Source organism: Ammospiza caudacuta, chromosome 1 (assembly GCF_027887145.1).
Source record: "Ammospiza caudacuta isolate bAmmCau1 chromosome 1, bAmmCau1.pri, whole genome shotgun sequence".
Lineage (NCBI taxonomy): Eukaryota > Metazoa > Chordata > Aves > Passeriformes > Passerellidae > Ammospiza > Ammospiza caudacuta.
The window spans coordinates 108,087,924-108,100,434 of record NC_080593.1 but is presented as its reverse complement, the minus strand read 5'-3'; the positions used below and the strand labels follow the sequence as shown (position 1 = coordinate 108,100,434).

The 12,511-nt window shown below is 40.2% G+C and overlaps 1 protein-coding gene across 1 annotated transcript in view; it reads right to left on the bottom strand.

Annotated features, from left to right (window-relative positions):
* The window catches only part of LAMA3 (laminin subunit alpha 3), a 105,309-nt gene that overhangs the window by 50,457 nt on the left and 42,341 nt on the right, over positions 1-12,511 (bottom strand). The window contains exons 22-30 of the mRNA XM_058819149.1: positions 11,564-11,702; positions 9,735-9,877; positions 8,378-8,478; positions 8,107-8,260; positions 6,601-6,761; positions 4,548-4,656; positions 2,984-3,081; positions 594-759; positions 43-169 (exon numbers count right to left, since the gene is read on the bottom strand). Coding sequence (XP_058675132.1) covers positions 43-169; positions 594-759; positions 2,984-3,081; positions 4,548-4,656; positions 6,601-6,761; positions 8,107-8,260; positions 8,378-8,478; positions 9,735-9,877; positions 11,564-11,702 — 1,198 coding nt within the window. The remainder of the gene's footprint in view (positions 1-42; positions 170-593; positions 760-2,983; positions 3,082-4,547; positions 4,657-6,600; positions 6,762-8,106; positions 8,261-8,377; positions 8,479-9,734; positions 9,878-11,563; positions 11,703-12,511) is intronic.

Sequence of the window (12,511 nt, the reverse complement as noted above, 5' to 3'; positions counted from 1 at the left end):
TGCTAAGAAAGGAAAGGGGTTAGGTCAAATTCAGGTGCCTACCTGACCACACATGTCCTGCATTCACATGGACTTGCACAGAGAACACTGGGTGTGCCGGCTGATAAAAATGTACCACAAACACATATCTGCCCAAGTGGGGCACTCTGCCACTCAAGGTGATCTGGTTCTGGAGAAACAAGAACAGCTCTGGTATTAAATCACAGAATAGATTTGTTTTGTGAAACATTCTTGGGCTTACCAGTTGTGCTCAGTGCCCTCTACCTGCAGTGAAAGAGAGGGGGCTTAGCATCTCTCAGCAAGTTCAATTTCTTCAAGGAAAATGGCATTACAACTGCATGCTCTGTTTGCCTGCCAAGTACATTTAACATTCCTCTGCAGTCTGTAAGACTTGTTGTGTAGTCCAGAAAGAAACTGGTATTTGGGGTTTTTCCTCCCCCATTCTTTTTATTGTCTCTGCGGCTTACTCAGTTTGCAATATTTTCATCACATCACATCATCCGTTTTGATCATCTTACAGAATTCAATCTATTTAACTTTACTAAGAACATACCTTGTGACTTGCAAAACAAAGTTTTCAAAATATGAGGTACCTGGAATGGTGTCAAGGTGACTCCATGAACTGAACCAGCAGGAAAAGTGGCACTCAGTGGATCATGAAGTATATTCTCCTGTACTTCAGAAATCTTCCCATCTTTGAATGCATCCAAAACCAAAGCTCCTGGTGGAGTCTCAAAATCTGAGGGAATGCATGCTGCACTAAAAACAGAACCATAGTAATCATCCTTAGGGCCAGGAGAAAGTTTTAATCATAACAGGAAAGGCTGCTGACTTTAAAAAGTCAGTGTATTAGACTGCATTGTAATTGATAATGCAAAAATAACCCTTGTACCTATTTGTATTCTTTATGAATAATCAGAAAGTAAATGAAAACAAGAGGTATGGACTTAACTTCCATAAGAACGGGAAAGTGTGTACACTTTTAATGTATTAACTGATTTTATTCACACAAAATTCACATAAAGTTTCAGTGGAAAGAATTTGCTGAGGAAGAGGAAACTTAAAAGAATCAGGAGCACTAAAAATTAAATACATTTCAGTTAATCTAGTTAGTTACATTCACCAGAATCTGTACTAATATTGAATTCTCAGTTCTACAAATATTTACATAGGTGTATCCTTTAAACATGCAAGTTTTCCCACTGAAGTCAATGGGACTACTTAGGTATTTAAAAGTTAAGTGTATACTCAAATATTTGTAGAACTGGAGCCAAAATAAAGAACAGTACTCCTGGAAAGCATCCTTATGCATTCACTGCTGTGTTTAACTATTTCTTCCTTGGCATATTTAATTCTGGGATTGAGGGAAGAATTTTCCAAGACTTCAGGATAAAAATATTTTGGGGGGATTCCTGGCTGTATTTAATCTCTTCTAGTAAGTACTCAACAGACAATGATTAATCTTTGCTCAAGACAGACCCAGAACTGGAATGGCAAGTATGTTTCAGGGCCAGAACTGTGGGAAATCATGTGCAGCATCCACTTACAATACTGTTAAACTGAGCCAAGCCTCTGCATCTTTCAACTTGATGGACTTAAAACACTTTCAGGTAAGCAAAAATGCTGGCAGATAACAATAAAAACAAAACAAAAACCGACAGTAAACAATGCAAATGTAACAAGAGTTTAAAAAATACCCAACACAAAACCAAAGTCAAATATGTAAGTTTCTATATTAATTTTATTTTGAATCATGTTTTTCACTCACCTTTCCCTGTTTACTCAAAATATAAATGCCTATATTTGCAAAATAAATTTGGTGAAGGACAAGTATTTTCAGTCTTACAAAGCTGCTCTCAATGGTAACACTGAGCAGGAGAATTAAAGCTGTGATTCAACGCTATGCATGTTTGGAAACCAAGCACAGTCACATGTTTTTATCCAATTTACTACCCAGGTTTTTCTGCTTTCTGTTTCAATTCAACCATTATATTACAAGCTACCATTTGGAAAACTATCAGACCAAATCACCAACTCTTTTTTGCCTCTTAAGTCCTGCAAATGACATTTACTTTTATTTTGAGACCCTTCCCACTGCTAGATCAGTAGGAAGAAAGCTTTACGAGTAGGCATCACGAGGCACATCCTGGGGATTGCAACAGGTACTGAAATCTGAAGGTCCCTAATTTGGAAGCTGCAGTGACAATTCCTCTCTGTCCCAAAGAACAAAAGGTGGGGAGGGGAAGAGCTTCAATAGGACAGAGGAGATGCTCTGCAGAACCCAAACCTGACCACTGGGGAAGGCAAGGTTCAGGTTCAGATCTTCACAGCAAGAGAAGAGCTGTCAGCCTGGATCAACCAAGCAGTACATGACTCCCCTAATTACTGGTCCCATAAAGTATGATGGAGAAGAAGGATCAGCTGGCATTACTGTGTGAGGTGAATAATGAGGGCACACCCACCTTAGGGCCCAACGATGACAGGGAAAAGGGAATGGCTTGTTTGGGAAGCAGGGGTTTTCATGCTGAGTAATTTGAGGCTGCCAAATTGTGCCTAGAAGAGCAGTCACATCCCACACATAGTGACAAATTAAAGCCATTTTGGGACAGCTGAAGCAGTAACACGCAGAAGAAAACTTCAGATGGAACAGTAAGCATTTCAAGCCACTAAAGTAGGAATGATTTTCCAGCTTGGACACCTGTCCTACTGGATGGCACGTGAAATATGTGTGTTTTCTCCCACATCAGCACTGGGAAGTTCAGATGAGGCAGGAAAAGGCTCTTATCAACAAAATTCTGTGCAAAGACTGTCTAGATTAACACTAACATTTTAGCTCCTTTACAAAGACTACTTTACAGAAATGGCCTACAAATCACCTGTGAGTCACTGAGTAAAGCTTCACTCAAAAAAAAATAAAACACTATTTATTCTTCCTTTCAAGGTTGTCCTCAGATAATAGGAAGGATAAAACCAAGCAAGTTACCTTCCATCACTGTTACTCCTGTAAGCAGCTATGCACTGTACTTTAGGATGCACGTATTCTGGAGTAAATTCTTCAGCTGATATAATGCAAACCTTGAGCTGAAAAACAAGCATAAGGCACAATTAACAATTAATATCATAAATAACAGGGCAAGGCCTGAACTGGAAGGATGAAGCCTAATTTTAGCATAGGGAGATATGAGCCCAAAGCCATGTTCTGTCATAGACCTCCCACAAGATTTTGGATCCCTTTACCTCCCTGCACCTCAATGCCTCAGGGTTAAATAGCATTTTTCTGTCCTTGTCAAGGGAATATTGGCTGCTCAGGAGAGACATAACTAAAAGGTAAGCATATATGTGTGGTAAAGGCAAAGACAGAAGACCAGCTCAAAGGTTGAGAAGCAAGGCAAGGAATGCAGAGAAGTAGGAGGGAAAAGCTCTTTGAGACTTTTGGACCCTGGGGGGACTCCTAGACTTTCTCAAATAAAAGCACAAACACTTGCTAGTGCAAAGTCCATGGGAGTGAGTTTCAGTGACACCAGGATTTCCAACCCAGTATTCAGAACTCATTTCAAAAGAAGCAAGACCTCATATGGGGTTTTTTATTTTAACTAAAAGTGGACATGAACAAATGAATCTGTGGTAGTCCTGCTGTACCCATGGTGGTAAGGACATGAGGGAAAGCATTGGAGGTGGCTCCCATTTGCCTCTCTGCTCTGTATGAAGGGAACACATGAGTGTCTTTAATCCCAAAACTGCTGCCAATGACTTCATGGTCAGTGTCTACATACCAGAAGCACCTCTTTTCCCATCTTTTGCTAAGTGCAGACTTTACAATTAAAGACTGAGAAGGTCGAATCCTGTCAGCACAGCAGTTGCTGCAGGAAGCTAACAGAAATTGTAAATGGTATTAGTTTACACTGACTCATGAAGTGAAGAAAGCATGTATCAGCTGTTAGTTCTACTAGTTGTTACTAGCTGGGTTGGAGCTCAAGATTTTAACAAACCTTGTGTTTCTAAAATAGAAAGCAGAAACAACACGTAAGAAAATTTAGTCACCAGAAAGTATATTCCCGGTGTGGCCAAAAGAGGTCAGTGAAGGCTTTTTATTTAAAATACCTAAAAGCTATACGATTAATGAATGCATTTATTACCTGAAACAAATGCATTTATTACCTGAATTTTGTAAGAGACATGGGAAACTCCTACATGGGTTTTGAAGATTTAGAAAAAAAGAAAAATAAAAAAAGACAATAAAGATTACGTATAAAAGCTACCAGAATATGTTTCCTCTAAAGTTTACTTGGAGAAGTGAGAGGAGAACTGAAATAAAGCACAAGAAAGCTGGAAATAACCTTGCCAATAAGGGCAAAGTTCTGTTTGTCTTTGAAACCGACAGGTTTGTGTCAGCATTCTGGGATGTATATAAAGCATGTCTAGTCAAGCATCTAACATACATAACTTCACATGTTACCTTACAGAATGTGAACACAGGGAGACAAATATCTTTGTTTACCCCATCAAGGAACAAGTATGACCAAAGGGAAAAGGAAATGTGAACTTACCAGAAGAAAATTACTTGATGACGCCTTCAGATGTATCTTTGTGTCCGCTAGAAGGTCATAGGCTGCAACGCGGTTCCTGTCATCAACTGCAACGCTGCGACAAAGGAAACTGAGACAGAAGGCAGGATTAAGGATGAGCCTGCTGGCATTGCCACGTTGTTTAGGCTGTCACCTAGCTTCACTGCCTGGCTGCTGGCCAGCCACAGCACCTGGCCCTCCTGCTGGACCATAACTAACCTGCCTGTGGCCACTGCAGAACACGCACTGTCCTCGCCCGTGAGACACAGGATCTACCATGTACAAAACACTGCTTATCCTGGGGGGGTTAGAGCTGAAGCCTCCAGACCTCAGATCAGACTCCCACCTGAGCTCTAAGCAGAATGTAGACAGACAGCCACACATAGATGCTACCAGCAGATGTTTTCACACTGTGTAACATGGTGTGTAACTAATATTCTCCTGCCTAGGCCATGCTCCTTGGGGTGTCAGCACACACCAGTTGCTCCTTTCCATCACTGCCATGTGCCTCTGAGGATGTGAATCAGCAGCTCTTGCACATATAGTGGCAGCTGGGCAAGGCCTGATCTTAGGAAGCTATTCTGCTGAGATACTCCTCAATGCAAGTGAAAAAACAGGTTTGCCTCCTCTACGAATCAGAGAATGTGGAAGTTTCACTCTTTTTTCTGATATATGCTTTAAACAAGATCAGCTCAGGGCTAGGGACATGTACAACTAGAGAAATATAGGTCCCTTACTCATGATTTGCTCAAAGCCCGTGACATTTTATTTTCTTACCATGTTTTATTTGGAATATTCAAGCTCACTGAGCTGTAAGAAAGTCTGGCACAATATATTACAAATTCTACAAGTTACTGTTATCTACATGTACCTCACTATGTCATTGCTTGATTTATTTTTTATCAGAAGAGATTTGCACCTTCCTGTTTGGGAAAGATGACACAGCACCTCGCTCACCATGTGACCACTCAGTTCATGCAGAATGTCTGCAGAAGGGATTTGCTGCATTGCTATGTTAAAGCAGCCAGAGCTTCCTTTGTATTTCCATGAACACATTTCCAATGTATCAAATAAACAAACAAGTATGTTCAAAATCAGCCTATAACATGTGGGGAAAAAATGTGTTTTGGGGAAAAAACCACCAAAACCCCAATAAAATGGAAGATTTATAGCGAGAAGTTTGGGGCTCAAAGTGTTATGTAACAGGCTAAAAATAAGAGCTTTCCCCAGCAATAACCTGACAAGGTCACTGCTCCACATGTCTGTGCCCTGTATCACAAACATGCTGATGAAAATGATTTTTCTTACTGAACAATTTCATCCTGAATATCCCTAAGCCTCCATTCAGCAGCTGGCTCATGGGAGTAAAGGCTGCATGTCTGTAGTCCCCTGGCACTGGGCAGGCTCTCCCAAGGGCTCAAAATAATCTGAGGTGCTCAAGTGTCAAAGATAATCTCACTCAGGACAGGCAAAATCTCTTGTGCAGAAACATCTGCAGTAACCTCATAAGTCAACAAGGATAAAGAAGCATTTGGCTGAAGACCTTGCCTACAGCCTAAGAGCCAGAGGATGACTACAGGCAGAATTTCAGAGACCTTTATACTTCTGCTTCAGCAAATCTTGTTAGAAACGGTGGGAATACTCTTGTAACACCAGCTGCTACATTTTTTATAGCCAAAGCCCTTGGACATAATTTTAACTCAAGAAAATCAGTGCAGGAATCTGCAGCCAACAGTGATGCTCTTCCACTGGACTTGGAGATTAGTAGTTTATAAGGATTTAAAAATGTAAATAAAAAAAATTTAACCCTTTGAGTAGGAAAACAATTCATTGAAGCAGTAGCAATATTTAATGAGCTGACTGCACAAAGAGAATTAAAAACCTCTACAAAATCCACAGAATCCTGTACTTGCTTTTAAATCACCCTAGAATTTGAACAATCTACATGGTAAAATGGATTCAAATATATAAAAACAGTATAATTACATTCCAAATGCTTATTTAACGATTTAGTGATTACTTCAGAAATTCTTACCTGTATTTACAACTGTATATTCTTACTCTGCCTTCAGTGACAGGTCCAGGGCTATGCACTGTTACCTCTGCAGTGTTTATCTGATCCTCTTCATTGGCATACTCAAAAACCAGAACATAGCGACCCACTTGAGGAACATTTATGGTCAGCTCCAAATTGACCTGGGTCAAAATAATTGAAAAACAAAAAAGGAGTTAAATCTGTCACTCCCTTTTCTTGCAGGAAGCTCCCATTTCCTGTTCTTTGAACTGGTCAGCATTAGTCCAGAGCCAGTCCTGCAGTGTCTCAACAAAAGACACCCAGCAGAATGCAAACAATGCTTATAAATATCACTTTGTCCTCTAACAAGAGTCAAACAAGTTCAAGAAACAGCTGTCATTATAACTGTTCTAGGAAAGCTGTAAAATAACCCCGGGAAATTGCTATACTATTATTTCTCTTCTCCCCAGCAGAAAGGGAAGAAATGTTATGATGCTAAAAAATTGTCACCATCATCTCTAAGCTATCCTTAACAACATACAAAACCTGAGTTCACTTCTCCACTGAAAAAATATTTCCAGGAACACAAAATTCCTACTATAGCAATGCTGTATTTTGATTCCCTACTCCCTGAAGAGCGAAAGCATCTTCTCCAGCAAACAATAACACTTGAAAAGCATCAAGCTTTTCTTTTAGGTTTCTTGCACAAAGTGGTTAACACAATATTTGATGCAAAATACTTCTAAGTAGTTAAGTGCTGTGGTTACAAAGGTTTTGCTTCAGTTGACTACATAATTATTTTCAAATTTTCTCAGTATTTCCTTAGGCAACAAACACTTAAACAGGTAAATAATTCTATCAACAGCCCTCCTGACTTCACTGCAATTATTCATACCAGTAAATTTTGCACATGCATCAGTGATGAAGCACCAGAGCCTGTGGCATATGAATATTCTTGTTGTACTTGATATTTTTAAAATAACTATCCAAGCACAGTAATAGAGGCCGTAATCATTTTACATCACTATCACATACTTGGTAAAATACCTTAGTTTTTGCCAAACACACAGCAGATCTTCTCATTTCATAGAACATGTTTTGCTTTCAAAGGACCTACAGCAGTTGCATAATTGCTTCTGCTTGTTTTTCAGTAAAGCAAACATTTTACCTAAGTGTAGCTATCTAAGAAAAAAAAAGATTAATTTAGAGTGATGCATGTATACAATTTCTGCTGACAAATCATTGTGTCATTTCTTCTGAACAAGCCAGTATGCCTAAAGGAGAAGGATTTTTATTTAAGGAAATGCTTTTGCCAGAGTGGAATGTCCACTCCAGTCACAGTTATAAATCTGCCTACACTGATACTTTTACATAGTTTTGTGTAAAATGCAGAGCTTGGTGCCGAGTCAGTTTTAGGGATGTGTTAAGATCTGAAAATCCTGAGCCGTAAATCTGCAAGCATTTTAGTCTGGTAGGTTTATGCTCAACAGCACAGATGGGACTGCAATTAGCAGGCAGGAACCTGACCTCTCTTCCAGTGACGTGGGCCATCACTGGCTGATTGGGAGCTGGCTGTCGCACAGGTATTCTTCTGGATTCTCCCCCGTGTCTGAAATGCACTGCCTCCGAGCCAAGGACACAGGAAAATCTGTCCAGGGGCAGATGCTGATACAGCAAGCAGCTTACACCAAAAAAAAAACCAAAAAGCAAAAGACAGGATTATTATTGTTTTCAAGTGCAGCAGGATGATAACAAAATAAACCAAGGCAGTGGTTTGGGCTGTAGCACATCTACTGACTGTTGTGCTGAATCAGGCCTGGGATGTGTGCAAGGCTCCGTAACTGGGATCTGCAACAGGGACGCCTCGTAGTAATCACTAGGTAACAGCACCAGATAATCCTAAGAACAAAGAATACAACAAATGCTAAAGCACTCAAATAATGACAAAAAGAACATCTCCAGGCTTTCACAATGTAATAATGAATAAAACCGATCACAGAAATAATTTGTGCAGAGGGTATCTGCAAAATCTGGGTGGGGCTTTTTCTGTTACTACTTGGGCCAATAACATCAGAATGTGTTTCCCTGACTCTGTAATTTCAGAAAGATGGCATGAAGGCAGCTGCCCTGTGGTCAGGGAAACTCTGAAGCCACTCTCCCATCATGTGTTGTACAAGACAGTGCAGTGAAGGGAGCTTCCCTGCAGCTCAGTAACACACAGCCAGATGCCTGCAGTTTTCATCCATGCAATCCACAGGCACACATCTCAACTCTGGGTCACAAGCACACATCTCAACTCTGGGTGAGTTTTTGTTCTGCCTTGCTTACTTAAATTAATATATTAGAGCTTAAATATAACAACTGTTAATGTGAGAACATGATGGGCTAAGATTATCAATATATACCTTTTCAAAGATATTAGTGAAAAAATCCAGCACAACAGTATTTCTCACTTTCAGCAAGAAATATGTTTGCAAGCTCTTTACTAGCACTTCATGTAGTATTCCATAAATTTAACACAGCCCCAGGCTTAATGACTGGAGACACTGCTTTTTATCCCTGTATGAAATATGTCAGAGTTTCAGTATCCTGTCTTTGTGATCATATTTAAGGTTTTTCATAAATGATCATCTCAAACAATTTCTCTTTCTCTAGCAATTTCCTAAAACTGCTGCTAGAAAATTTTTCAGTTTTTCAGTGAATGAAAGCAGAGAAAAACAGGAGGATAAAAGCAGTCAGAAATTGACCTGCTCATAATGCAGCCCATTTTACAATACTCTTATGATACTCTTATGAAGATTTTTTTGTCAAGAAACTAAGGCCTTGGCTGAGCTAAGCTCTAGACACAAGATTTGATACGTAAAAATTACTAATTTTTGTGAGCACTTATGCTTTGTGCTGTATGACAATAATATCATATCATTTGAAGGTACAGATTCCATATAAAACTTAAAAGTCTGTAAGGAGAAGAAAAATCAGAGCAGGAGAAAGTCAGAAGAAATAAGAGGCAGAACTGTAAATTTTCATAATTGTATTCTGTTCCTTTCACTAGCGCTGAATTTCACTTGCTTGCAGGGTTCTTCCCAGCAAATAACTCCAGAGCAGTAACTTCATCACAACCTTCAAGCAGTTGTTTTCCTCAATTGTTTTCTTACCAAGAGGACTTCCTCTGCCATTATACTGACAGTCCACGTGCCTGGAGCCAGTGAGAAAGGCTCTGTGGAGCTTTTTCCTGGGATTGTGATAAAAGCTGGCTCCTTGCTGGGTGGGAAGACAAACTCTTTGCTCTGAGCAGCCCCTGCCAGAAAAAAAATCAAGTAAAAAAAATTAAGTGACTGTGTAAAATGTCTCTACTTGCTTAGTGGGCTGGACTGATAATTTGGTCTATTAAACTTTGTTTGACAGGAGTTGATCAATAATTTTCAGTCAACATGCATTAGCAATGCACTCAACCAGACACAGCTATGCAGTGGTTGTTGTTTGCATTCTTATTACTCTTGAGCAAACTGGTACAGAAAAGCAGAGTTCTGCCCCTGCAATGGCCAATTTTGCAATATCTGAAACGGTCACTTTCCCCTTCCATAATTTTCCATTCAACCTCTCTGCACTGACACTCAAGATATTCAACTGACACATTCTCGTGTGACTTTAGGTCAAATACTTCAGGTGTTGGAGGTTCTCATCTAAAATGCTTACTTACAGACAGATAACTTCTAGGCAGAGATGATGGGCCAGTTGTGGACGCCCCATCCCTGGCAGTGTTCAATGCCAAGTTGGATGGGGCTCTGAGCAGCCTGGTCTAGTGGAAGGTATCTCTGCCCATGGTAGGGGGGTGGAACTGGATAATTTTTAAGCCCCCTTCTACCCAGATAATTCTGTGACTCTATGTACTACAGAAAGAAAGCTGTGGTATGTTTTGTCAAATAGAAGTCATGAGGATCAACTGTTATGAATATTAAAGGTTTCCTCGTTGAAGACCCTGAACACAGACCAAATCTGGTTCCCTGTGTCCCAGACATTGGAAGCCAGTGATAGGCACAAATTTCTGCCACACTGCTGAATGGTGTCTGTGAAGTCTTCAGTTTTGTCTTACTTGAATTTCTAAAAGGATCTATAACTTCACTCCTCTCAATAAGGCAGGAATAGTAAGACACATAGGCCTGGTATGCCCCTACCATTCATAGGATATGGAGTACTTATCTTTTATCAAGGTCTGAAAGGCATAATATGTTTCTGAGGTCTGTAATCAGAACTTGGTAGACTGGGCTCATCATTTTAAACAAGCCCTACTCATTGAATGAAGGCAAAAGCCACATTTAAAACTTGAATATTAAAGGCAAGTAAAACAAAGTGTTGCTACCCCTTCTTTAAAAGCTTCATAAAACCTACAGTTCAGAACTTCCAAGTACAGGACTGAAAGTACTAAGTGTGGCAAACATTTAAAGAAACAAATGCTGATTACTACTGCAAGCAAGAGTTTCATGCAAACACAGCCACATCAACCACACAACAAAAATATACAAGGAGAAGCCCAAAAGCACTTACACTGTTAAAAGTGATGCCTTTTAAGCAACATTAAAGACTTGACTTAGGTGCACCTTGGAAAGCCTTCTCTGATCTAACATTCACCTGAGCTGTTGCACTGCTAAGTTACACCTACCTGCTCCAGGCTGAGATTGACAAGCAGATATACGACCAGATAATGTTTCCCCTCCAGGGTTAATATACCTCAGGATAATGCGAAATAAGTAGAGGTTTGATTTTTCCACATTCAAAGTTATCCTCACTTCATTCTGAAAAATGGAAGTTAATAAACAAAAACAGCCATAAAGTGCTGAATTGAGGAACAGTCAGAAGCCATGCAAGCACCAGACTAAAGTCCTACAAGAAAAAGGCACATGCAGAAGAGTATATACTGGAATGGCAATGCTAGTGAATGACAGAGGAAGACAGGGAAGCCTAGTGAGAAAATTATTTCACTTACAAGTATAATTAGTGCCAATTTGTTTTCCCTCAGCAACTGAGATCTTCCCTTTAGAGCTTTTTGAGCCCAGGCTGACATAGTGGAGGACTAGGTGGAAGAGCTTAGGGGAAGCCACAGTGATAGGCATAACCACCTCTGGCTGGGAAAAATAAAAAAGAAAGGGAAAAAGGAGGAATGGAAAGTACATTACTTGTTACTATCACCCAGAGAAAGAAAAACCACTTGGTAAAGACAAAAAGGCATGGGCAGCTTACAAAAGAGCATAGAACAAAATGTCCTGTGAAATAAAACTCTTGTTGATTACCAGCTGATCCAGAAGGACAGAATGGCTCAACTAACGTGTGTTAGTGTGATTCAGCAACAGTATTTTACTGTTATTCTCCCCACTGATGCCATAAAGGAGGCATATGGCTGTTGATATTCCTGCCTTTCCAAGGAACAGGCCACAATCACTGATCCCAGTCTGAGATCCCACCGCATGCAGTCACCTCAGACTATCACTGAAGCTGCTGATCCTCTACTAGATCCTACAGTTGCTTGGAGCTGCAATACCAGGAATGCTGTCCTTGTCTTGGGGCTGAACTGACACCTCCAGACCCACAAAATTATCTGCATTCACACAGCCCCATTATTTAGTTTTCAGAAAAACTAAGAGACATGTTAAGGATCAGTGGTGGATTAGGAAAAAACAGCACTGGTGCAATCTCATGGGTTTGGTTTCTTTCTTTCCATCCAAAATCCTAAAGCTCCCCCTCGCTATCCAGTTCCCACCAGTTCATCCATCACAATCCACCTGCTGTCCCTTTCCAAGCTATTTGTGGCATGGTGACCTCCTCACCACTGTGCTCCACTCCGCTTCCCCAAATGCAAACATTTTCTCTGTTTCCCACATCTGAGAACAGAACAAAAAGCCAGTACAGAACAAAATGCCCATGGAAAAGAAATGCA